Source organism: Amblyraja radiata, chromosome 32 (assembly GCF_010909765.2).
Source record: "Amblyraja radiata isolate CabotCenter1 chromosome 32, sAmbRad1.1.pri, whole genome shotgun sequence".
In the NCBI taxonomy this organism is placed as follows: Eukaryota; Metazoa; Chordata; class Chondrichthyes; order Rajiformes; family Rajidae; genus Amblyraja; species Amblyraja radiata.
Genome location: NC_045987.1, coordinates 25,561,316 through 25,588,853, shown reverse-complemented (window position 1 = coordinate 25,588,853; position 27,538 = coordinate 25,561,316). Strand labels below are relative to the sequence as shown.

At 45.4% G+C, this 27,538-nt stretch overlaps 1 protein-coding gene across 4 annotated transcripts in view; it reads left to right on the top strand.

Annotated features, from left to right (window-relative positions):
• garnl3 (GTPase activating Rap/RanGAP domain like 3) overlaps nt 1–27,538 on the top strand; it is a 347,312-nt gene that overhangs the window by 140,853 nt on the left and 178,921 nt on the right. For all 4 annotated transcript variants that reach the window (XM_033049272.1, XM_033049275.1, XM_033049274.1 and 1 more), the window contains exon 3: nt 18,130–18,204. In XM_033049272.1, the coding sequence (XP_032905163.1) occupies nt 18,130–18,204 (75 nt within the window). The remainder of the gene's footprint in view (nt 1–18,129; nt 18,205–27,538) is intronic.

Below are 27,538 nucleotides of genomic sequence, written 5' to 3'. Positions count from 1 at the left end.
CCATGTGTTAGTATTACTCTATATACTGGTAGGAACCAGACCCACCTACCTCCATGGTTATGGGTATTCTTCTGTTTCCTGCCGGTCCAACAAGTGTTGCACGTCGTCTGACGTGGCGGTGACGTTGGGGGGTGGCACATTTTCCATGGGGTCCGCTCTGGGCCCTGGTCTAAAGAAGACTTTCGGTGATAGAATGCGGACCCCGAGCTTTCATCAGTCCCATATGGTAGACGTTGACTGATGGACGCGATGGGGTGCTGCTGCGTAGGAATTACTGTTTTTGGTTTGCTCGTCCCGGCCCTGCCCTCATGAGCCGAAAGTTTTGTAAAACCTCTTGCATGTCCTTCATATGCTTTGTGAGGTTTTTGCCAAAGAGCAGTGGGTCTGGCAGGTCTTATGACTTGTTTACGAAGGTTGTGGTTATCTCCGTATTTGTCCACAGAACGAGGAAAAAACGATGTGATGGCTGACGTCAGGCTTTTAACGGCCTCCTGCACGTGGGGTTGCCACGTAGCTGTCCACCACACCTAGCAGCTCTTCCTGTTCCTGCACCCCTTGCATACTCCCGAGATCTTCAGCCATTGCCCCTGTTCTTGACCAGCCCAGTCCTGGTCACCAAAGCTATCCTCAGGAAAGGAGGAAGCAATGGACAGTGCACAAGGCACCGTGGAGGGAGTGCCTGACCTCCCTCTGCGAGAGCGCCCCTCCTGGGGTGCACCTCGCTGGAGCTCCTGCATGGGTGGAGAGACGTCCCCGTCCGACAAGTCGGAGCCACCGGCCGGACGCCTCTTCCATGGCTTTACATCCAGCCCGCTGCTCAGGCGCTAGCGGGGCTGGGCTCGGCACGGTGTTGGGGTATAGCGGACCGCCCGGTAAGCGGTCCTACCGCCTTGTTGCTGCCCCCGCGAGATGGAACGCTCCTCCGTGGAGTCGAGCGGGGGCAGGTCTGTTCAGGCGGCTGTCTTTTCTCCCGTGCGGGTGGAAAGACGTCCCTTCCGATAAGTCGGAGCCAGCGGCCGGACGCCTCTTCCGTGGCGGTATTTCCAGCCCGCTGCTCAGGCGCTAGCGGGCTGGGCTCGGCACGGTGTCGGGATAGCGGAGCGCCGGGTAAGTGATCCTACCGCCTTGATGCTGCCCCCCCCAGATGGAACGCTCCTCCGTTGAGTCGAGCGGGGAACAGGTCTGTTCTGTTGCTGCCCCCCCCAGATGGAACGCTCCTCCGTGGAGTCGAGCGGGGGACAGGTTTGTTCTAGAGCCTTCCTCCGTGGAGTCGAGCGGGGAACAGGTTTGTTGTAGAGCCTTTCTTCTCTGCTTGAAGCAGAAGGCTCCCTGTGAAAGAAAAACCCGACGTCAGCTTACCTGACGGTCCGTTCTTTCACCTCCATAGCGGGAGCGCCTGACTCCCGCTGCGCCGCTGTTGCTCTGCTGGACGTAATGCCGCGCATGCGTGCTGAACGGGTTCTTCACGGAATCACTCACGTGACTCCGAAGTAAAATCAGTACCCGTTCCTGCTATTTCCTCATATTCCTTGATTCCTTTAGCCCTAAGATCTAAATCTAACTCTCTGCATCTGCAGTTTTCCACATGAGTTTTATGATATCCCAACTTTCTCATCCACTTCCTGCACACTAGGGGTGATTTAAAGATGCCAATTAACCTACAAACCTGCACGTCTTTCAGTTGTGGGAGGAAACCGGAGCACCAGGAGGAAACCCACGCGGTCACAGGGAGAACATGCAGACTCCGTACAGGCAGCTCCAGCGGTCAGGATCAAACCCGGGTCTCAGTACTTCAACTCCCCCTCCCATTCCCAACCTGACCTTTCTGTCCTGGGCCTCCTCCATTGCCAGAGTGAGGCCCAGCGCAAATTGGAGGAACAGCAACTCATATTTTGCATAGGTACACCCCAGCGGTATGAACATTGACTTCTCTAACGTCAGACAGCCCTTGCTTTCTCTCTACATCCCCTTCCCCATCCCAGTTCTCCCAGTAGTCTTACTGTCTCTGACTACATTCTATCTCTGTACCGCCCCCTCCCCTGACATCAGTCTGAAGAAGGGTCTTGACCTGAAACGTCACCCATTCCTTCTCTCCAGAGATGCTGCCTGTCCCGCTGAGTTATTCCAGCATTTTGTGTCTACCCCCCAGTTCTCTGGTGCCGTGAGGCTGCAGGTTGTGGATAGCTACGCCATCGTGCCGCCCTGATTTAGTCTCGTGATCATTCAAGTTGTAGTGGTGTGGGTGGGATGTTTAGCTGGGATTTAACATATTTAATCACCTTCCTACCTACACAGGGAGGTACTCCATGAGTTTAAGAAGGAACTGCAGATGCTGGAAAATCGAAGGTAGACAAAAATGCTGGAGAAACTCAGCGGGTGCAGCAGCATCTATGGAGCGAAGGAAATAGGCAACGTTTCAGGCCGAAACGTTGCCTATTTCCTTCGCTCCATAGATGCTGCCGCACCCGCTGAGTTTCTCCAGCAATTTTGTCTACCTTAGATAGGTACATGGATAGGACAGGTTTGGAGTGATAAGGGCCAAACGTGGGCAGCTGGGCTGCTGCACCCGCTGAGTTTCTCCAGCATTTTTGTGTACCTTTTGAGGTACTCCATGACCTCGCCAGCAGCTTGCCTCTCCTCCCACAAATGTTCTTCAATTCCAAAATTAAACATTTTACTTGTCAAAAAAAAAGCGATTTCATCATTGTGTTTGTTTTTAATCTTTGCTCAAGTTGATGTGAACTCCAGAGCTGTCACGTCGTTCCTTTACAATTCGGACTTTTAGTATTTAGAGATACAGCGCGGAAACAGGCCCTTCGACCCACCGAGTCTGGGCCGACCTGTGACCACTTGAACATTAGTTCTATCCTACACTATTTATAATTTTACTGAAATCAATTAATTTACAAACCTGCACATCTTTGAAATGTGGGAGGAAACCGGAGCACCCGGAAAAATCCCACTCGGTCACGGGGAGAACGTACAAACTCCGTACAGACAGCACCCGCAGTCAAGATCGAACCCCGGTCTCTGGTGCTGTGAGGCAGCCACTCTACCGCTGTGCCACCGTGCCCTTTAACCCAAGGTATGGGAAGGAACTGCAGATGCTGGTTTATATTGATGATAGACACAAAATGCTGGAGTAACTCAGCGGGTTAGGCAGCATCTCTGTCGCGAAGGAATGGGCGAAATCCTATGATCTGTTTAACTGCGACCTTTACTACACAATGAGTCACTTTCCGAATTTTTCATTCACTGGTTTTGAAAGGGTCTGGAGAAAAACTGGTTTGGATTTATGAATGTCAGCTCCACTCATTACTTAATGCTAAAGATCTGCCTCTGCAACGACTTTTATGTTGTCTGGACATCCTGAGGAGCTTCACAGACAGGGGAAGATTTATGTTTTTAATTACACTGACATGCAGGCAACCTGGCACCAAACTACACACGCAAGCCATGTATAATCTACTTCAGAGATACAGTACTGAAACACGGCCACCATGCAGGACCACTCTGTCTGGACGCTCAGTTGAGTTTGGAGATACACCATGGAAACAGGCCCTTCAGCCCCTCAAGTCCATGCCGACCATCGATCACCCGTTCACACTGGGTCCATGTTAACCCACTCATCCACTCCCTACACACTGGGGACAATTTACAGAGGCTGATCAACCTACAAACCCGCACATCAATAGACAATAGACAATAGACAATAGGTGCAGGAGTAGGCCCTTCGAGCCATTCGATCACCATTCAGTGTGATCATGGCTGATCATCCCCAATCAGTACCCTGTTCCTGCCTTCTCCTCATATCCCCTGACTCCGCTGTTTTTAAGAGTCCTATCTAACTCTCTCTTGAAAGCATCCAGAGAACCTGCCTCCACCGCCCTCTGAGGCAGAGAATTCCACAGACTCTGATATCAGGCAGGGCTGATATGAGAGTGTGGCCAGGGTGGTGTGGGTCTCTGATGATGCTGGCTGCCTTCTTGAGGCAGCGACTCCCGTAGATCCCTACGATAGTCAGTACCCGTGGTGGGATGGTCTCATCAATGACAATGAACGTGCAAACTCCACACGGACAGCAGCCGAGGTCAGGATCGAACCCGGGTCTCTAACACTGTGAGGCAGCAACTCTACCAGCTGCGCCACCGTGCCGCTCTCAACATCCAGGTTCTTGTAGACCATATCTAAGCCTCGAAAAGGGATCCCATTGGGTTGCACCGGAAATCTGAGTTCGATCCTGACCTCGGGTGCTGTCTGTGCGGAGTTTGCATGTTCTCCTTGTGACCAAGTTGAAATAATGTTACCATCAAGATGCTCCTCATGTGTGTGCATAGAACATATAGAACATACCCTGTTTCCCTCAACAAGATGAAACCAGTCTGAAGAAGGGTCTCAACCCGAGACATCACCTCTCCACATTCTCCATAGATGCTGCCTGACCCTCTGAGTGACTCCAGCACTTTTCAGTTGAAACCAAAATCTCAACAAAATATGCATGGAGTCTTCTGAATGCTGCAGAATTTTTAATGTCAGGTAAAAGAGGTCTCGGGTGACAGACTGCAGAGCAAGGCAAAGATGCCTCTTGTAATTTAGCTTTTCTTTGCAGAGATGTTAATTGTAAGCTTTAAGCTGGTTATCAGCAGTCAGCAAACTCGGTAATTACCGTAATCACCCACCAAAAGCAATTAGACATTGCACCATTGCAGAAGTCGAAAGGCTTTCCTTATACACCGACCTGTTGGCAAAGAAGTTTAGTCTAGAGATACACCGCAGAAACAGGCCCTTCGACCCACCGCGTCCGCGCCGACCAGTGATCACCCCATACACTAGCATTATCCTACATACACTAGGGACAATTTACGATTTTACCAAGCCAATTAACCTACAAACCTGTACGTTTTTGGAGTGTGGGATGAAACCGGAGCACCCAGAGAAAACCCACGCGCGTTTTTTAAGATTTTTAAACCTTAATAACTTTTAAAATATATCATCGATCGGAACAAAACTTGTTGCCCTTTTAGCACAGGAGAATGGTGAGTAAGGTGGCAAAAAATCGTAGAGCTATCCTGTACTGGTTTTGCACAAATAGAAAAAAATGCAAAAAGTGAACTGCACAAGATCAGAGTTTTAGTTATGTATGTACATCGATAGATTTACAATAATATGAACAATACAAAATAATACCAACAAACCCGCCTCCTTAATATAAAGTAACACAAATATTCTTAAATACTGAATATTAAATACTATTTTACAATCCTGTTAAGGATTCATTCCACCCCCCACGGTGCCCAGCGGTCCCGGAAATTCCCTAGGGTGCCCGTGGACAGCGTGGCTTCCCTCTCTAGTACCACCCGGGCACGGACATAACCCGGGGAAATGGGCAGGCAGCCGGCTCGGGCAGAGCCCTCTTCTGCCTGGCGCCGTGACTCGCGGATGGCCAGCGTGGCCAGGCCCAGGAGCAAACCAACCAGGACATCCTCAACCCCACCCTCTCCCCTAGGCACTGGGTCCCAAAGCCATCTTGACATCAGGTATGGCTGGCAGTGGTGAGTCCAACTACTCATTTAGTTTTAGCTTTTAGTTTTAGAGATACAGTGCGGAAACAGGCCCTTTGGCCTACTGAGTCCGCACCGACCAGCAATCCCCGCACATTAACACCATCCGACACACACTAGGGACAAGTTAAGAAAAAAACTTTTATACTAAACCAACTAACTGACGAACCTGTATGTCTTTGAATTGTGGAAGGAAACCGAAGATCTCGGCGTAAACTCACGCAGTCACGGGGAGAACGTACAAACTCCGTACAGACAGCTTTCACTGCACAGAGGTACAATGAGATTTGGTATGCAGCTTCCATCCGATGTAATAACTTAATTAGCTAAAAAGTTAGACACCCAGAGAAACAAGATTTAAAAAACCCAGTTAAAGCAGTATAAAGTGCAAATAGGTCTGTGCCGGGTCGATGTGCGACGTGACCATTCGAGGGAGACAGTTCATGGCGGGGGGAGTGGGGGCACTCATCAGGGCCCGTTCAGAGCAGCAATAGCTCTGGGGATGAAGCTGTTCCTAAGTCTGGAGGTGCGGGCGTATAAGGCCTTGTAACGTCTGCTGGATGGTAGAAGTTTGAACAGACTATTGCAGGGGTGTGAGGAGTCCTTATGAATGCTGAAGGCCTTCCTGAGGCAGCTTGTATTGTAGATGCCCTCCAATTATCTGTGTCCCAATTATCTTCTGCGCTCTGTGGACGACCCGCTGAAGAGCTCTCCTCTCCGTCAGGATTGAACCCGGGTCTCGGGCGCTGTAAGGCAGCAACTCTACCGCTGCGCCACCGTGCTGCACTTGCCCCAGTCAGCACTGTTAAACATGCTAAATAGTAAAGACAATGTGTGCCCCTGAAATCAGACGTTAATGATCCATTATGTATTCTGCAGCTGTGTCCTCTATCACATCTGTTTTCTGCGTCTCTGGTTCGGGGTTTTAATTTTGAGGCATTTCAAGATGAGAAAAAGTTCCTATCTAAACATTTAGATTTAGCGCACCAACCTATCTCCAGGCTTTGTTGCCATGGTTTCAAATGTCTGAAGTTTTCCAACTCCGATGCAGTCTTTGTAATGGAGATAAAACTCATAGTTATCAAACATAATGTTCCAGGCGTTTATCTACGATCAGAGATCTTGTCCATTCTAACCATAGTCATAACCTTGTCCACCCCATCTATAGTTATAAATAGTTATAAAAGTTGTCTGTTTAGTTTAGTGTGGAGATACAGCGCGGAAACAGGCCCTTCGGCCCACCGAGTCCGCGCCGACCAGTGATAATCCGCACACTAGCACTATCCCACACGCACCAGGGACAATTTTGACATTTATGCCAAGCCAATAAACCTACATATCGGTACGACTTTGGAGTGTGGGGGGAAACCAAAGATCTCGGAGAAAACCCACGTAGGTCACGGAGAGAACGCACAAACTCCGTACAGGCAGCACCTGTAATCGAGATCGAACCCGGGTCTCTGGTGCTGTAAGGCAGCAACTCTACCGCTGCGCCACAGTGCCGTGGTGATTACATTTATATCATTGTCATCTCAGTTTCTCAATGGAGTGGTGGACTCGGTCCGGTCCACCACGGGCACAGCCGTCCCCACCACCAAAAGCATCTACACCAGTCCCTGCCTGAAGGTGGCGGCATCTATCATCAATGTTCCCCACCATCCAGGCCATGCCCTCTTCTCACGCCCACCCTCGGACAGGAGGTACACGAGCCTGAAGCCCCACACCACCCTAATCCTACCTCAGCAATGCAACGTTATGCACCACCTCTTGCACCACCTTTTGTTGATCTAACTTCTTGTTCTTCCCATTGGCATGTAAAACCCACGTCTGACTAATACTGTGATGTATTGACTGTCGGTGTACTACTGAAACTGCTGCAAGGAAGATTGTACCTGTACCTCATCATACCTGTACATCATCATACCTGTGCAGGTGACAAGAAACTCAACTTACATAGAAACATAAAAACATAGAAAATAGGTGCAGGAGGAGGCCATTCGGCCCTTCAAGCCATCACCACCATTCATTGTGATCATGGCTGATCATCCCCAATCAATAACCCGCGCCTGCCTTCTCCCCATATCCCTTGATTCCACTAGCCCCTAGAGCTCTATCTAACTCTCTCTTAAATCCATCCAGTGATTGGGCCTCCACTGCCCTCTGTGGCAGGGAATTCCACAAGTTCACAACTCTCTGGGTGAAAATGTTTTTGACTTTTGTTCCCTTATTGAATAAGTGTATTTTTTTTTTCCTATTTCCATTGTCACGGTTTACTCTCAGTTTAATTTTAGATATTTGGGATATTTGGATACCTCTGGAGTTTAGAAGGATGAGGGGGGGTTCTCATTGAAACTTACCGAACAGTGAAAGGCCTGGATAGAGTGGATGTGGAGAGGATGGTTCCACTGGTGGGAGAGTCTAGGACCAGAGGGCACCGCCTCAGAATAAAAGGACGTACCTTTAGAAAGGAGATAAGGATAAATGTCTGTAGTCGGAGGGTGGTGAATCTGTGGAACTCATTGCCACAGATGGCTGTGGAGGCCGTCGATGGATATTTTTAAGGTGGAGATTGATAGATTTTTGACTAGTACGGATGTCAGGGGTTATGGGGAGAAGGCAGGTGAATGGGGGTGAGAGGGAGAGATAGATCAGCCCTGATTGAATGGCGGAGTAGACTTGATGGGCCGAATGGCCTAATTCTGCTCCTAGAGCTCGTGAATTTATGAGCTCATGAAAATGTAGTGAGGTAATATTCAGCCATGATCTTATTGAATGGTGGAGCGAACACGAGAAGCTAAATAGTTACTCCTGAATTTATTGCTGGTTATTATGGTTTTTTATTATTTTCTACTATCATCTGCCAATCATTATTACACTATCTATTCTGCTCAATTAAAATAGAGCAGGAAAAATAATCACATTTGTAGCAACTGTGTAGAAAATCAATTTTATTCCAACGGAAGAGAAATCAAATTGACAAGAACAACTGGAATGTTCACTCACCAAACTGTACAGTCCGAAAAATAAATCACTGTCTTCCCTCTTTTAGAAACATAGAAAAATAGGTGCAGGAGTAGGCCATTCGGCCCTTCGAGCCTGCATCGCCATTCAATATGATCATGGCTGATCATCCAACTCAGTATCCTGTACCTGCCTTCTCTCCATACCCCCTGATCCCTTTAGCCACAAGGGCCACATCTAACTCACTCTTAAATATAGCCAATGAACTGGGCTCAACTACCCTCTGTGGCAGAGAGTTCCAGAGACTCACCACTTTACAACAGCATTGTACCTGGCTGAGTTTCTGGGCATTCTGTCGCTATTTGCTCTTCACAATCACATGGATGGCAATAGTGAGCTTGTAGAGTTGCTTCCTCACAGCAAAGATACACACACCATTTTGGAGTAACTCAGCGGGACAAGCAGCATCCCTGGAAAGGAGGAACGAGTGACGTTTTGGGTCGAGACCCTTCTTCGGACTCTGAAGTCTGAAGTTTGAAGAGGGGTCTCGACCCGAAACGTCACCCATTCCATCTCCCCAGAGATGCTGCCTGTCCCGCTGAGTTACTCCAGCATTTTGTGTCTATCTTCGGCGTAAACCAGCATCTACACATTTCATCTACTGCCTCACAGCGCCAGGGATATCGGTTCAATCCTGACCTCGGGTGCTGTCTGTGTGGAGTTTACACGTTCTCCCTGTGACCGCGTGGGATTCCTCCGGGTGCTCTGGTTTCCTCCCACATCCCAAACACGTGCGGGTTTGTAGGTTAATTGGCTTCTGTACAGTGTCCCCTAGTGTGTCGTGAGTGGATGTGGAAGGGTCTCTGGCACTGTGAGGTATCAGCTCCACCAGCCGCACCACTGTACCACCCAACCGGTTCACAAATTCTGTACGATATTGAATAAAACTTGAAAACTGCTGGAAAATGCTTAAAAAAACAAATATATTAAACTGAGCTCAAGCAAAGACTGCAATTCCACTGAAATCTATCTCTCCCCTCTCCGTTCTTCCTCTCCATTCAAAAGCACGGAGTACCTGGAAATGTACCCAGTTCTAGTCTGATACATGTGTAGGAAAGAACTGCAGATGCTGGATTAAATCATAGGTGGACACAAAATGCTGGAGTAACTCAGCGGGACAGGCAGCAATCTGGAGAGAAGGAATGGGCGACGTTTCGGGTCAAGCCCCATTTTCAGACTCACCTAGCTGATACATGTTCTGTGAGGGGCTGTTTAGGTTTAAGTTTATTATTGTCAAGTATACCAAGGTACAGCGAAAAGCCTTGTTCCGCACGCTATCCAAACATATCACATGGTGCCTAAATACAATCCAGTCAAACTCAAGTACAATAGGTAGAGCAAAGGGGAAGATACAGAGTGCAGAATATAGTTCTCAGCATTGTAGCGCATCAGTTCCAGAGACAAAGTCTAATGTCCACAATGGGGTAGAGGTGAATCGCACAGTACCCTAGCTCATGGAAGGACTGTTCAGAAGCCTGATAACGGAGGGGAAGAAGCTGTTCCTGAGTCTGGTGGTGCACGCTTTCAAGATTCTGTACCTTCTGCTGGATGGCAGCTTAGTCTGGCATCGGCTCTGCCCAATTCCTCATGAAATTGCAGAGAACTCTGAACCCATCACAGCACATCACACAGCTTACAACCCAGCAGTATGAATATCGATTTCTCCAACTTCAAGTAACCCTTGCATCCCCTCTCTTTCTGTCCCTCCCCCACCCAAGTTATTGTACTAACTCCAGTCATCTTGTTGAGTCTCATTGTCTGCAACTCATTTTCACCTAGACCACAGCTCACAAAGGCCTGTCTCCTTTATCATCATTACTTTTTTGCATATCTTACATTCATTTGTTCTATATCTCTCTACGCCACCATCTACATCTCTCCTTTCCCTTTCCCCCGATTCACTGAAGAAGGGTCTCGACCCGAAACGTCACCTATTCCTTCTCTCCAGAGATGCTGCCTGTCCTGCTGAGTTACTCCAGCATTTTGTGTCTATCTTCGGTTTAAACCAGCGTCTGCAGACTCTAGTGTCTGCAGAGATGTTTCTGTGGCTGTAATATACCTTGGCCCAAACGCCCATAACACCACTATATCCCCTGCACAGTCGCGCTAAATCTTCGTGCACGCCTCGCATTGACATTTATTACAATAACAAGTCTTTTAAACAAAATGTCATAGTTATTTAGAGACTTGAAGCAGAAAGGGCATTACGGTGGCGCAGCGGTAGAGTTGCTGCCTTACAGCGCCAGAGACCAATCCTGACTACAGGTGCTGTCTGTACGGAGTTTGCACGTTCTCCAGTTCAGTTCAGTTTAGTTTATTTGCATGTGAACCGTGGTGTAATAATAAGCTTTTGTAGCTTGCTAACCAGTCAACATAAAGACATTACATGATTACAATCGATCCGTGACTACATGGGTTTTCTCCAGGTGCTCCAGGTTCCTCCCACACTCCAAATACGTGCGGGTATGCAGGTTAATTGGTTTCTGTAAATTGCCCCTGCTGTGGAAGATGTGAAGTGTGTAGGAAGGAACTGCAGATGCTGGTTTAAACTGAAGTTAGACACAAAATGCTGGAGTAACTCAGCGGGACAGGCAGCATTTCTGGAGAGAAGGAATGGGGGACGTTTTGGGTCGAGACCCTTCTTCAGGCTGGTTAGGGATAAGGGAAACGAGAGATATAGACGGTGATGTAGAGAGATAAAGAACAATGAATGAAAGATATGCAAAAAAGTAATTATGATAATAAAGGAAACAGGCCATTGTTAGCTGTTTGTAGGTAAAAACGAGAAGTTAGTGCGACTATTGTGGGGGAGGGATAGAGAGAGAGGGAATGCCGGGGCTACCTGAAGTGAGAGAAATCAATATTCATACCACTGGACTGTAAGCTGCCCAAACAAAATATGAGATGCTGTTCCTCCAATTTGTGTTTAGCCTCACTCTGACAATGGAGGAGACCGAGGACAGAAAGGTTCTGTGTAGGAAGGGGAAGGAGAATTAACGTGTCCAGCAACCGGGAGATCAGGTTGGTTCTGGCGGGCTGAGCGAAGGTGTTCCGCGAAACGATCGCCCAGTCTGCGTTTGGTCTCACCGATGTATAAGAGTCCACATCTTGAACAACGGATACAGTAGATGAGGTTGGCAGCAGATCAACTGTCGGTACCTGTGATCCGGGTTGGGTGCGAACTAGGATGTCTGGAACCGGAGCTGCAAGCCGCGAGGCAGAAGATGGAGGCGCAGGCAAGCACCGAGAAAACACACGTGGCTGTGGTAGCGAGTCTGGGTTAAAGCGTGGTCGTAGAGTTGGGAGGAAATACAGAGGAGCAGCGAGAGAGGATGTTGCTGAACCCTCGTCGGAGAGAGGAGGAGACCTTCTTCAAAGTAGACACACCTTAAGGAGATTTCACAGTGGAGCAGACAACATGTGTAGGAAGGAACTGCAGATGCAGGCTTACACTGAAGATAGACACAAAAAGCTGGAGTAACTCAGCGGGACAGGCAGCATCTCTGGAGAGAAGGAATGTGTAAGAAGGAACTGCAGATGCTGGTCTAATCACACACAAATAGTGTACGGGTGATCGATGGTCGATATGAACTCGGTGGACTGAAGGGCCTTTTTCCACACTGTATCGCCTAACTAAACTAAGCTCTTGATTATTTAGAGACAAAGGCATATTGAAATAAAGAAAAAGGCACAGCTGGTAGAGCTGCTTCATCACAGCAGCAGATGGCCAGGTTCGATCCTGATGGGTTGAAGGGCCTGTTCCCACTCTGTATCACTCTGTGATTCTATAATCTCGGGTGCTGTCTGTGTGGAGTTTGTACTATTTCCCTGTGACCTGTGTGGATTTCCTCCGGGTGCTCCGGTTTCCTCCCTCATCCCAAAGACGTGCAGGTTTGTAGATTAATTGGCTTAGTATAAATGTAAATTGTCCCACGTGCGTGTAGGATGGTGTTAATGGATCGCTGGTCAGTTCGGACTCGGTGGGCCGAAGGGCCTGTTTCCGCGCTATATCCCTAAACTAAATTAAACTAACCTAAACTAAGGTTGTGTATTCACACTGAGTCTTTTACCCAGAGTAGGGAAATTAAGAACATTGGGACATGGGTTTAAGGTGAGAGGGGAAAGATGTTGCTGACTCCAGCACAGCTGTGAGCAAGCCCAGGAGATGATGATGTGCAGGCACCTCTGGCCAGTGGTTCCACAACTAGCATCAGCACCACTCAGCCTGTTGATGGGGAAACCCAGCAGGTCAGGCAGCATCTGTGGGTGGAATGGCCAGGGTTCGTCAAAGAGTGAGTGAAGAAATATCGTCAATAAAAACTCGGAGATCTTTATGAGATGGGAACTCTCCTCTCATTTCAAGAATTACAGTCGAAATATCACCTGAAAGGTAATCAATATTTCAGATACCTTCAAATTCGAGACTATCTGAAAACATATACCCAAGACTACCAAACTCTGCTGCCAGATATATTAGACGAATGTATGAATAGAAATTCGGAGTCAAACAAGTTAACATCATATTTGTATAACACCCTTTTAACTATAGAAATCCCATCATCAGAAGTAATTAGAAGAACCTGGGAAGAGGAATTCGGCCTAAAAATTCTGAAAGACAGATGGGAAGAAAACGTTTTATATACAGTGGCTTGCAAAAGTTTTCATACCCCTTGAACTTTTCCACATTTTGTCACGTTACAACCACAAACGTAAATGTATTTTATTGGGATTTTATGTGATAGACCAACACAAAGTGGTGCATAATTGTGAAGTGGAAGGAAAATGATACATGGTTGTCAAATTTTTTTACAAATAAAAAACTGAAAAGTGTGGCGTGCAAAAGTATTCAGCCCCCCTGAGTCAATACTTTGTAGAACCACCTTTCGCTGCAATTACAGCTGCAAGTCTTTTGGGGGTATGTCTCTACCTGCTTTTCACATCTAGAGACTGACATTTTTGCCCATTCTTCTTTGCAAAATAGCTCAAGCTCAGTCAGATTGGATGGAGAGCGTCTGTGAACAGCAATTTTCAAGTCTTGCCAGAGATTCTCAATTGGATTTAGGTCTGGACTTTGACTGGGCCATTCTAACACATGAATATGCTTTGATCTAAACCATTCCATTGTAGCTCTGGCTGTATGTTTAGGGTCGTTGTCCTGCTGGAAGGTGAACCTCCGCCCCAGTCTCAAGTCTTTTGCAGGCTCTAACAGGTTTTCTTCCAAGATTGCCCTGTATTTGGCTCCATCCATCTTCCCATCAACTCTGACCAGCTTCCCTGTCCCTGCTGAAGAAAAGCATCCCCACAGCATGATGCTGCCACCACCATGTTTCACAGTGGGGATGGTGTATTCAGGGTAATGTGCAGTGTTAGTTTTCTGCCACACATAGCGTTTTGCATTTAGGCCAAAAACTTCAATTTTGGTCTCATCTGACCAGAGCACCTTCCTCCACATGTTTGCTGTGTCCCCCACATGGCTTGTGGCAAACTGCAAACGGGACTTCTTATGGCTTTTTTTCAACAATGGCTTTCTTCTTGCCACTCTTCCATAAAGGTCCGATTTGTGGAGTGCACGACTAATAGTTGTCCTGTGGACAGATTCTCCCACCTGAGCTGTGGATCTCTGCAGCTCCTCCAGAGTTACCATGGTCCTCTTGGCTGCTTCTCTGATCAATGCTCTCCTTGCCCGGCCTGTCAAGTTTAGGTGGACGGCCATGTCTTGGTAGGTTTCCAGTTGTGCCATACTCTTTCCATTTTCGGATGATGGATTGAACAGTGCTCCATGAGATGTTCAAAGCTTGGGATATTTTTTTATAACCTAACCCTGCTTTAAACTTCTCTACAACTTTATCCCTGACCTGTCTGGTGTGTTCCTTGGGCTTCATGATGCTGTTTGTTCACTAATGTTCTCTAACAAACCTCTGAGGCCTTCACAGAACAGCTGTATTTATACTGAGATTATATTACACACAAGTGGACTCTATTTACTAATTAGGTGACTTCTGAAGGCATTTGGTTGCACTGGATTTTATTTAGGGCTATCAGAGTAAAGGGGGCTGAATACTTTTGCACGCCACACTTTTCAGTTTTTTATTTGTAAAAAAATTTGAAAACCATGTATCATTTTCCTTCCACTTCACAATTATGCGCCACTTTGCGTTGGTCTATCACATAAAATCCCAATAAAATACATTTACGTTTGTGGTTGTAACGTGACAAAATGTGGAAAAGTTCAAGGGGTATGAATACTTTTGCAAGCCACTGTATACACAATTGTTCGATTAACGTTAGACATTCGTTTTTTCAATTTAAAATACTGCATAGACTCTACTATTCAAAGTCTAAACTGAATAAGATCTTTCCAAATGTATCTCCTCTTTGTGATAAATGTCTCCTTCAGGAAGCAACTATAACACGTGTTTAAGAAGGAACTGCAGATGCTGGAAAATCGAAGGTACACAAAAAAGCTGGAGAAACTCAGTGGGTGCAGCAGCATCTATGCACCCGCTGAGTTTCTCCAGCTTTTTTGTGTACCAGCAACTATAATACATTCCTTCGCCTCTTGCATAAAATTGCATAATTTTTGGAGGAATTTTTGAAATTCTCTCAAAAACACTAAAAACAAAATTGGACCCTGACACGGAATTGATTATTCTAGGCACGTCAGAAGCCTGCTCTGAGCTATCATTATTTCAGAGACGCTTCCTTAATTATGGCCTGATAACGGCGAAAAAACGAATACTCAAATTTTGGAAACATACATCTGTCTCTACTCTTAAAATGTGGATCACAAACATGTCTGAGACGCTACATCTTGAAAATATTAGACTTGTCTTAGCAGAAAAACCAGAGCATTTTTCGAAGACATGGACACCATTCATTGATTTATTACAAGGATAGTATGGTACAACACAACTTTGGAGTTGAATCTAATTACGGGTTGGGTGATGGGTGGGGAAGGATGCGAGGCAGCTATATCATCACTTCTTTTTTTCTTTCTTTTTTGTCTTTATATTTCTCTATTCCTTCCTTATTTCTTTTGACTTACTCACTCTTTGGCTACACCATTTGGTAGTCTAGGGGTTCTATCCTTGCACAACCACTTTTCCTCTCTTTTGCTTTTTCTCTCTTCTTTTCTCTTAACTATGGCTAAAAGTCAAACTTGAAGCTGTACAATAACTGTATAATTTCATATGCCGCTGGTTATATTTTTGTACACTGGCTTCTAATTAAAAAAAAAGAAATATCATCAAAGACCCAGCGCATGGACCGGACTTTGGAAATGGCGCCAAATCTGGCGACTCGAAAGGGAATGTCACTGTTTTTTCGCACATTTGACAATAATGCACCTGTTGTGAAGAGACGCCCTAAGATTGCACGGTTGTCTTTCAATATACGCTGGAATGATTTACTTCTCTACGACCCTATGGCGGTTTATCTGCGGTTTACAGGACGGCACAGCCATAGAGTTGCTGCCTTACAGCGCCAGGGACCTGGGATCGATCCCAACTATGGGTGCTTGCCTGTACGGAGTTTGTACGTTCTCCCCGTGACCGCTTGGGTTTTCACCGAGATCTTCGGTTTCCATAATGCTCCAAAGACGTGCAGGTTTGTGGGTTAGTTGGCTTGGTATGAGTGTAACTTGTCCCTAGTGTGTGAAGGATAGTGTTATTGTGCAGAGATCGCTGGTCGGCACAGACTCGGTGGGCCGATGGGCCTGTTTCTGTGCTGTATCTCAAAACTAAACTAAGCCAAATGTCAGTGCACTGACGGGACTCCTGAGGCAGTGGGCTGTTTAAATCACTAACAGCAGCAGCTTAGAAGAGACGGCATTTTTTAGAATCATTGCATTGGTTTCTCTACTGCAGTGTCCCGTGTGGCCTCAGTATTCCGACAGGGAGACCTTCGGAGAAGTCCAGTCCAAGGCCTTCCCCAAGTATTTTTTTTCAGACGAATGTATAAAGATAACATTTGAGATAAAAGCTGGTGCTTCAGGGCAGCACAGTGGCACAGTGGAGGTACTGCACCCGTAGTCAGGATCAAAACCGGGTCTCTGGCGCTGTAAGGCAGAAGCTCTACTGCTGTGCCACCGTGCTGCAGCTTCATGCCTCTAAATAAATATCTGTGGGTGCTGTTTGCACGGAGTTTGCTCGTTCTCCCGGTGACCACATGGGTTGCCTCCGGTTTCCTCCCACACTCCAAAGACACACAGGTTTGTAGGTTAATTGGCTTCTGTAACTTGTCCCTGGTGTGCAGGTTGGTGTTTTTCAATATTCATACCGCTGGAATGTCAGCTGCCCAAGCAGAATTTGAGTAGCGCTGGGCCTCACTCTGGCCATGGCGGCTCGCAGGATAGAGGGCCAGTATGGGAATGGGAAGGGGGGTTTAGTTTAGTTTAGAGATACAGAGCAGGTAAGAATGTCATTGGTACATTTCCCAATTAAACAATCTTGACTCCCTTGTCCCTTAAAGTTGCTCCATCCAAAGTCCAACTTCTCATGATTATGCTCCAGTATTGGGCGGTCATGGTGGCGCAGCGGTAGAGTTTCTGCCTTACAGCGAATGCAGCGCCGGAGACCCGGGTTCAATCCCGACCACGGGTGCTGTCTGTAAGGAGTTTGCACGTTCTCCCCGTGACCTGTGTGGGATTTCTCCGAGATCTTCGGTTTCCTCCCACACTCCAAAGAGGTGCAGGTTTGTAGGTTAATTGGCTTGATAAATGTAAAAAATTGTCCCTAGTGGGTGTAGAGTAGTGTTAATGTGCGGGGATCGCTGGTCAGCGCAGACCCGTTGGGCCGAAGGGCCTGTTTCCGTGCTGTATTTCTAAACTAAACCTCTGCCCTCTGGATATTGTTTTGATTTACAAGGGATGCATCAGATTGAGTTCAGTTTAGTTTATGTTTAAGAAAGAACTGCAGATGCTGAAGAAATTGAAGGTAGACAAAAAGCTGCAGAAACTCAGTGGGCGAAGCAGCGTCTATGGAGCAAAGGAATGGGTGACGTTTTGGGTCAAGACCCTTCTTCAAACTGATGTGGGGGTGGGGGGCGGGAAGTCCACCCCCACATCAGTTTGAAGAAGGGTCTTGACCCAAAACGTCACCCATTCCTTCGTTCCATAGATGCTGCCTCAGCCGTTCAGTTTAGTTTAGCGTCACGTGTACCGAGGTACAGTGAAAAGCTTTTTGTCGCGTGCTATCCAGTCAGCGGAAAGACAATACATGATTACAATCGATCCATTTACAGTGTACGGATACATGTATGGATATTTTATTTTTAATTTAATTTAATTTTATTTTTATTTTCCATTTTTCCATCCGCCCACAATATTTAATATGTAAAAGAATATGTGATTCTGTTCCATTCTGTTTGTAGTTTGTTTGGTTGTTTGGCTGTTTTTTGCACAAAGTCCGCGAGCATTGCCACTTTTCATTTCACTGCACATGTCGTATGTGTATGTGACGAATAAACTTGACTTGACTTGATGACGTTGAATATGACTATTCCTCCACCTTGTAATCACTGCTGACATTTTCCTTTTGCCGTCCTGCAGCTTATCTCCAGCGATGCTGACGGAGCGATACAGAGAGCAGGGAGGTTCCGCGTGGAGAACGGGTCGAGCGATGAGGTAGGCTGAGAATCTGCTCCTGTTCCCCTGCGGCTGTGGTCTCAGTTGCGCAGTCTGCACATGCAGAGGCCTATTCTTGTCACATGTACCAAGGGTCCACTTGAGATGGTCACCGGAGCTGGGATAATGGGAGCCGCTGGCTGGTGGTGTCTGCTCTCTCCGAACAAAGCAGGTGCCCCATAGAAACATGGAAACTTAGAAAATAAGTGCCTTTCGGCCCTTCGGGGGAGATAAGGTAAAATGCCATGGCCATTTCTTATGGGTAAGGGAATCAGAGGGCAGAGGATTAAGGAGAGAGAGGGGAAAGATTTAAAAGGGACCGAGGGTGGTGGGTATATGGAATGTTACCTCCAGGTTCAAGAACAGTTTCTTCCCACCAACCATCCGGCTCGTAAGGAATAGGAGTGTAATGAATGAATGAATGAATAAGTTTATTGGCCAAGTATGGACACATACAAGGCATTTGCCTTGGTGCTCCGCTCGCAAGTTACAACAGACATACATTGACAATTAAGAATAAGACATAAAACATTAAACATTAATGATAAAACATTATTGATTAAACATGTGAATTACATAAAATACCAGAGCACATGGAGGCTACAGGTTTTTGGTTATTGAGTAGAGCTACTACTCATGGAAAAGAAGCTGTTTTTATATCTGGCTGTGGCAGCTTTGACAGTCCGGAGTCGCCTTCCAGAGGTGATTCACTTCCAGAAGTGATTCAAAGAGTTTGTGGCCAGGGTGAGAGGGGTCAGAGATGATCTTACCCGCTCGCTTCCTGGCCCTTGCAGTGCATGGGGAAAAAGGTTGCAGGTCATTCGGGCCATTCGGCCCATCACGTCTACTCCACCATTGAATTATGCCTGATCTATCTCTCCCTCCTAACCCCATTCTCCTGCCTTCTCCCCATAACCTCTGACACCCGCACTAATCAAGAATCTGTCAATCTCCGGCTCCTGAAACACCTGCCCCAGCACTGAAACTGCGCACTTTGCTTTTCCACTGTCATAGCCTGCTTGACTTAGAATAACTGATAATTCATAGCATGTTTATTTGTTCTTGTTGCGCCTAATGTGCCGGTAAAGATGCAGCTAGCAAGACGTTTACTGCACCGAATCATACGGAGTGCGTATGCCAAATGACCCCGCTTGATATTGGATTTGGTCAGCATGGGCAAGTTGGGCCGAAGGGCCTATTTCTGCGCTGCATAGCTCTATAACTATGATTCTGATTAAATGAATCTGAAGTAAAAAGCTAGAACTTTACGAGGATGTTGCCAGGATTCGAGGGCCTGAGCTATAGGGAGAGGTTGGGCAGGGTAGGACTTTGATCCTTGGAGCACAGGAGGCTGAGGGATGAACTTATAGAGGTGTATAAGATCATGAGGGGATTAAATAGGGTGAATGCACAGTCTATTACCCAGAGGAACCACGAACCAGAGCACATAAGTTTCAGTGGAGGGGAAAGAGTTAATAGCAACCTAAGGAGCAACGTTTCCACTCAGAGGGTGATACGTATATGGAAAGATCTGCCAGAAGAGGTAGTTGAGGCAGGAACTGTAATAATGTTTAGGGCAGCACAGTGGCGCAGTGGTAGAGTTGCTGCCTTACAGCCCCAGAGACTCGGGTTCAATTCTGAATACGGGTGCTGTCTGTGTGGAGTTTGTACGTTCTCCCCGTGACCTCGTGGGTTTTCTCCAGGAGCTCTGGTTTCCTCTCACATTCTAAAGAGGTGCAGGTTTGTAGGTTGTGTGTAAGAAGGAACTGCAGATGCTGGTTTAAACTGAAGATAGACCCAAAAAGCTTGAGTAACTCAGGTGGCCAGGGAGCATCTCAGGAGAGAAGGAATGAATGGGTGACGTTTCGGGTCGAGACCCTTCTTCAGACTGAAGATGGGTCTCGACCTGAAACATCACCCATTCCTTCTCTCCAGAGATACTGCCTGTCCCACTGAGTTGCTCCAGCATTTTGTGTCTATCTCAGGTTTGTAGATTAATTATCTTCTGTAAATTGTCCCTAGTGTGTGTAGGAGTGTAGGGGCAATCGTTGGTCAGTGTACACTCGGTGAGTCTCAAGGCTTGCACACTGTAGCCCTAAACTAAACTAAACATTTAAAAGAAACGTGAATCTTGACGTGGATAGGACATTTTTGGAGGGATATGGGCCAATTGCAGGCATTAGGGACTCGGTATAGAAGTGTGAAAACGCACACCAACAGATTCGGGGACAGTATCTTCCCAGCTGTAATCAGGCAACTGAATCATCCAACCACAACCGAGCGCATGGTGTTCGGCAAAATGGTTGCAGAGTCTCTGCTTGGTTTCGCCGATTTACAGGAGGCCACATCGGGAACATCGGGTGCAGTAGATGAGGTTAGAAGAGGTGCACGTGAACCTCTGTCTCGCCAGGAAGGACTGCTGGGATCCCTGGATGGAGGTTAGGGAGGGGGCATAGGGACAGGTGTTGCACCTTCTGTGGTTGCAGGGTAAAGTACCTGGGGCGGGGTTAGTTTGGGTGGGAAGGGAGAGTGAATCAAGGAGTTACAGAGGGAACGGTGTCTGCGGAAGGTGGGAAGAGGCGGGGATGGGAAGATGTGACTGGTGGTGGGATCATGTTGGAGGTGACGGAAATGTTGGTGGGTGATGTGTTGGACGTGGAGGCAGGTGGGTGATCTAACCACGTTGTAGCTGTCCTTGACATTTCTCCACCATGAGACCAGCTCTGTTCTGGGGTCATTAGTTAAGGCCCTGTCCCACTTACGTGTCCTTGGCACGCAAATTACGAGACCTCGTTGTCACGTTGAGGTGCACGGGCATCGTGTGGCCACGTGCGGGATGGTCCCACTGAGAAGCGCGGAGGGGTATGGAGTTGTGCGCGGTACGTGGGGCGTTCTGGAATTTTGTACCGAACGAAATCTTCGCGCGCAAATCTTGCGGTCGCACGCAGGCGTCTTGACGTTGTACACGTAGCGCGTGACGTTACGTGATGACGTCACTGCGCAATGCCGTGCGACGCCCAAAATCAGTCGGCCCGCCTTTTTCGCGTCAGCAATAAAAGCGCGCGCGATTTGAAAATCCTTACCGCACTCACCACGTTTCTTGTCAAAACGCCGAGGATCATGGGATTTGTCAATGGTCACTCGCTATAAAGAAAAAGCGACGAAGCGCTGCCTGCACAAAACTGTGTATAAATTCTTATCTTTATTCGGGATTTATGTGTAAAAATACATTTAATCTGACGAACAGGAGTGCCAGGTAGCGGGAGAGCAGGGTGTAACAGCGAGAGAGGGAGGGGGCAGATGCGAGTGCGAGAGAGGGGAGAGACTGGACCGGCGGAGAGGTCTGACGAAGAGTCTCGACCCGAAACTTCGCCTATTCCTTCGCTCCACAGATGCTGCCTCACCCGCTGAGTTTCTCCAGCATTTCTATCCACATCCTACGCACTAGGTACAGTGTGCGATTTTACTGAAGCCAATTAACCTACAAACCTGCACATCTTTGGAGTGTGAGACGAAACAGGAGCACCCAGAGAAATCCCACGCAGGTCACGGGGAGAACGTGCAAACTCCGTACAGACAGCACCCTTGGTCAGGATGGAACCCGGGTTTTCTGGCGCTGTGAGGCAGCAACTCTACCGCTGCGCCACCGTGCCGCCTTTCCTTTGCGAGCAGGAGAGGGATTCTGTTTGAGTCCTGGGAAACAATTATCCTTTAATCATCACAGTGACGGCTGATTAATTTGTCTGGCTGCTGTCGGGCCCTGGTTGTGTGCAGATTGGCTGCCTGCCCACAATGCGGCCCCACGTCACAAGTAGTTCTTTGGCTCTCGTCCCAAACATGCAAAGGAGGCAATCCAACTCCCTTCATAAGTCCAATTCAAACTGGCTTTGAGAACAAATGAGGAGAGAAAGACCATGTTTTTTTGGACTCGTACCTGAAGACTGACCGGAAAAAGACAAATACTTACTGAATATATTGACGGTGGCTGGTAAAAAAACTCTCACAAAGAAATGCTTATCACAGGAGAGTCCAACTCCAAATGCATGGATGGACATCACAATGGATATTTATAAAATGGAGAAAGTAACAGCATATGTTAACTTTAAACTGGATTTATTTGTGTCACGCTGGGAAAACTGGGTTAACTATGTAACGCCTCTATGTTAGGCCAGACTTTATTTTTACAAATTTTTGATTATACGGTTAAGAAAGGATCACTCCCTAAGTGTTCATAGTTATTACTGTGTTCTTGTTTCTATATTTGTTTTGTACATATCTCAAAAAGAGGCAATTCAAGACAAACATAAGTTGATGATGTATACATATAGCATGACGGTAGACAAAAGTGCTGGAGAAACTCAGCGGGTGAGGCAGCATCTATGGAGTGAAGGAAATAGGCAACGTTTCGGGCCGAAACCCTTCTTCAGACTGAGCTTGTCTACCTACTATTTTCCAGCATCTGCAGTTCCTTCTTATACATGTAGCATTATACCTGAAACTTACAGTACCAGAGATCCAGGTTTAATCCTGAATATGGGTGCTGTCTCTGCGGAGTTTGTACATTATTTTATTTTTGTATTTATTGATTTTTTAAATTTTATTTTTGTTAGAAGCAATTGTACAAAAAGAAAATCATCGACATAACAGTTATACAATTTTGGTACTGCTTCAGTTTTAACATTTTATGAACTAATAACTAGATAGGAAAAAAAGTAAAAGGAAAAAAAGGGAAAGAAAGAAGAAAAGAAAAAGACTAGAAAAGATTTAAAGAAAAGCAAGAGAAAACCCCCCCCCCCGGAACTAACAAAGGTGTAAAAGAAGCGGAGATATATCCAACTACCCTTCCATACGCCCGCTCACCCAACCCTACCATCGGTTTTGAGTTTGTGTTCAACCATTATGTTGTTGAAAAAATTCAATAAAAGGAGACCATATTTTTGAAAATTGATATGGTTTGTCAGTCAAGCCTTATTTTTTCTAGATGTAGTGTCTCAGTCATTTCTGTGATCCACATCTTCACTGTGGGGACTGTTATCTTTTTCCAGAATTTAAGTATAAGTTTTTTCGCAGTTATTAAACCGTAGTCAAGGAAGCGTCTTTGAAATATCGTTAGATTAGGGCAGCCCTCTGACATTCCTAATATTATTAGTTTTGGATCTGGCTCCAATTGAGTTTTAAGTGTTTTAGAAATAATATTGAATATTTCCATCCAGAAGTTTTGTATTTTTATACAGGATACAAAAGTATGTTAGGGTGGCTTCTTGAAAGTGACATTTATCACAAAGAGGAGAGACAGTTGGGAAGATCTTGTTCAGTTTGGCCTTTGAATAGTATAACCTATGCAATACTTTAAGTTGTATCAGGCAGTGCCTGGCATTTAAAGAACAGTAATGTATGTATTGTAGGCTTTCATCCCATATATGTTTCGAAATGGATAAACCCAACTCGTCCTCCCATGCTGGCCTATAAATCTCAGAAGGTGGGGTGTCAATATTTAGAAGGGTGTTATAAATGTAAGATATCAACTTACTTGTATCGGCATGTCTATTCAAACATTCGTACAATATATCTGGACCCATAAGAGAGCAGTCTTCTGTATATGTTTTCACGTAATCTCGGAGTTGGAGATATCTAAAAAAATTATTGGCATTCAAGTCATATTTCTCCTGCAGTTCTTGAAAAGAGGAGAGAGTCCCCTTCTTATAGAAGTCTCCCACAGTATTGATTCCCTGATTCTTCCATTGAGCAAACACCTTATCTAAAATAGACGGTTTAAACAAGGGATTATTTGCAATAGGAAGAAGGGGAGACATGTTTCTCAATTTTAGACTGAGTTTCAGCTGTTTCCAGATACGGATAGTAGTATGTATTATCGGATTTTGCTCATATGTTGACTTATTCAGATGTATTGGAGATAGGAGAATCGAGCCTATGCAGAAAAGCAAATAATCTTCCCTCTCCATTTTTAATCAATTTACATGTTGACATGTATCGTCCAGCCAAAAAGTTATATTTTTAATATTGAGTTGCCCAGTAGTAAAAAAGAAAGTTAGGTAGAACTAATCCACCATTTTCTTTGGGTTTGCACAAATGTCTTTGATGTATTCGGTGGGGTTTGTAGCCCCAAATAAAGTTAGTAACAATACAGTCAATGTTTTTAAAAAAGCTTTTAGGGAGATATATCGATATTGATTGGAATAAGTATAAAAGTTGCGGAAGGAAGATTATCTTTATGGCATTTAATCTACCAATAAGGGAGATAGGAAGTGTTTTCTAGAATTGAATATAGGTATACAGTTTAGTAAATAATGGTGGGAAGTTTGTTTTAAACAAAGAGTAGTTTCTAGTCACGTAAATTCCAAGATATCTAAACTTTTCAGTAACAATTCTGAAAGGAAATTGTTGGAGTTGAAAAGGGTCTTGTTCTTTTATTGGCATGGTTTCACTTTTATTCCAAATAATTCTGTATCTAGAAAAATAACTACATTGTTCTATAATGTTTAAAACATTAGTAATGTACATCATCTGCATATAACTACATTTTATTGGAGGTATATTTGGTATTATATCCATAAATGCCTGAATGGGACCTAATACTCTCGGCAAGAGGTTCTATGGCTAAAGCAAATAACATCGGGGAGAGAGCACATCCTTGTCTGTTACCCCTAGATAAGTAAAATTTAGGTGAAAGCATTTGATTTGTCAATATTCTAGCTGTCAGATTAGTATATAAAAGCTTCACCCATAAAGTAGAGTTTTCTCCCAATTGGAATTTTTCCAACATTGTAAAAAGATAAAACCATTCCACTTGGTCGAAAGCCTTTTCTGCATCCAGCAAAATAATTGTTAGATCTTCGTTTGGCATTCTCTGTGAATATATTATAATAAACAAACGTCACAAATTATAAAACGAGTGTCGTTTAGGTATAAACCCAGTTTGATCTGGATGTATTAATTTACCGATAACTAGGCTTAATCTACGAGCCAAAGTCTTAGCTAGTATCTTCTGATCAGTATTTAAAAGAGCTATTGCCCTATAGGATCCAGGCTCCTCGAGATTTTTTATCTTTTTTTTGGAATGAATGTAATAGTTGATTCAGCAAGAGTTTGTGGTAAAGTCTGTTCTTTAAATGCTTGAATGTAAAGGGCTTGTAAGCATGGAGAGATTAAATCATTAAATTTTGTATAAAATTCGTTATTAAGCCCGTCCGGGCCAGGAGTGTTTCCACTTTTAATAGTCTCTACAATGTCCTTTGTGGTTATCTCTGCGCCTAATTCATCCCGTTCCCCCTCATTAAAGAGATAGGAGATTGCAATTCTCAAGAAAGCTTTTCATCTTTGCAGAATCGACTGTTGTTTTTGATGAAAATAATGTTTGGTAGAATTGTAAAAATCTTTCATTGATATCTTTCGGCAGTGTAAGCAAATCTCCTTTTTCTGATCTAATTTTGTGTATAGTACGATCATTCTCTAATTTGCGAAGTTGGTGTGCTAGTAGTTTATGCGGTTTATCACCAAATTCAATTTTTTTTTGTTTAGTATATTGAAATACCCTAATAATTCTTGCTGAGAGAATCTGGTTTAATTTGAATTTAAGTGCAGCTATCTTATTGTGTTTTACAATGGACGGATCAGCCGCATTTTCTAGGTCTAACTGTTTTATCTGTTTTTCTAATTCCAGTTCAGTCTTATTTGTTTTGAGATGCTTGGTATGCGATAATACAGCCTCTAACATAGGCTTTAAAAGTTCCGCACAGCAAGGCTGGAGAAATACCAGGGGTGTCGTTTGTCTCAAAAAATGTTTTCCTCTGTAGCTTCAGATAGTCACAACAACTTGCCTCAACTAGTATTTGTGGATTAAATCTCCAGCACGGCTGTTGGTTAGTCATTCCTTCCAGTTTTACAGAAAAAGTGAGGGGACAGTGATCCGAAATAATAATGTTATGATATTTTGGATTGTAGGTATAAGGGATAAGTTTGGCGTCAACCAAGAAATGTTCAATTTGTGTATAAACTTTATGAACCTGAATAGAAAGAGTATTTTCTTCCAGAAGGATTGGCAATCCACCATACGTCTCTTATGTTTGTATTGTTTATATAGGTGTTTAAAAGGTCACTTGATTTTGATGTACTTTTCCTTTGAAGTGAAGATTTATCCATGTATTGATCTAATACACAATTTAAATTTCCCCCAATTATCAGATTATGCTGACCTGAGTTTGGAATTGTATTAAATATTTCATTAAAAAATTGAGGAGTTAGGAGCATAAATATTCACCGAGTTTGTATGTTCTCCCCGTGACCGCGTGGGTTTTCTCTCTTTCTCAACTTTCTTTCTCTTCCGCCAGCCCGCGTCCCAGTGAACTCACAGATCATTTTCCTTCAACCCTCAGAGACCTCTATAACTGGACTTAGACTCCAGACTTTAGAGATAAAATGCGTAAGCAGTCCCTTCGGCCCACTGAGTCCGCTCCGACCAGCGATCCCCGTACACTAGCGCTATCCTACACACACTAGGGACAATTTACAATTTTACCAAAGCCAATTAACCGACAATTAATCTGGATTACAGCTCGGCATATAACACAATCATCCCCTCCAAGCTGGTTACCAAACTCGCAGAACTGGGTCTCTGCGCATCCCTCTGCAATTGGATCCTCGACTTCCTCATTCACAGACCACAGTCTGTTCGTATTGGTGGAAATGTGTCAGCCTCAATAACAATCAGCATGGGAGCACCTCAAGGCTGCATGCTCAGCCCCCTGCTGTACTCACTCTATACTCATGATTGCGTAGCCATTCACAGTGCGAATTCCATCATCAAGTTCGCTGACGACACCACTGTTGTGGGACGTATCACTGATGGGGATGAGTCAGAGTATAGAAGAGAGATCGAGCAACTGTCCACATGGTGCCAGCGCAATAACCTGGCTCTCAACACCAGCAAAACCAAGGAACTGATTGTGGACTTTGGAAGATGTAGGAGGGAGACCCACAGTCCCGTTTATATCAATGGGTCGATGGTTGAAAGGGTCAAGAGCTTCAAATTCCTGGGCATGCACATCTCTGAAGATCTTTCCTGGTTCGAGAACACTAACGCAATTATCAAGAAAGCTCATCAGCGCCTCTACTTCCTGAGAAGATTACGGAGAGTCGGTTTGTCAAGGAGGACTCTCTCTAACTTCTACAGGTGCACAGTAGAGAGCATGCTGACCGGTTGCATCGTGGCTTGGTTCGGCAATTTGAGCGCCCTGGAGAGGAAAAGACTACAAAAAGTAGTAAACACTGCCCAGTCCATCATCGGCTCTGACCTTCTTTCCATCGAGGGGATTTA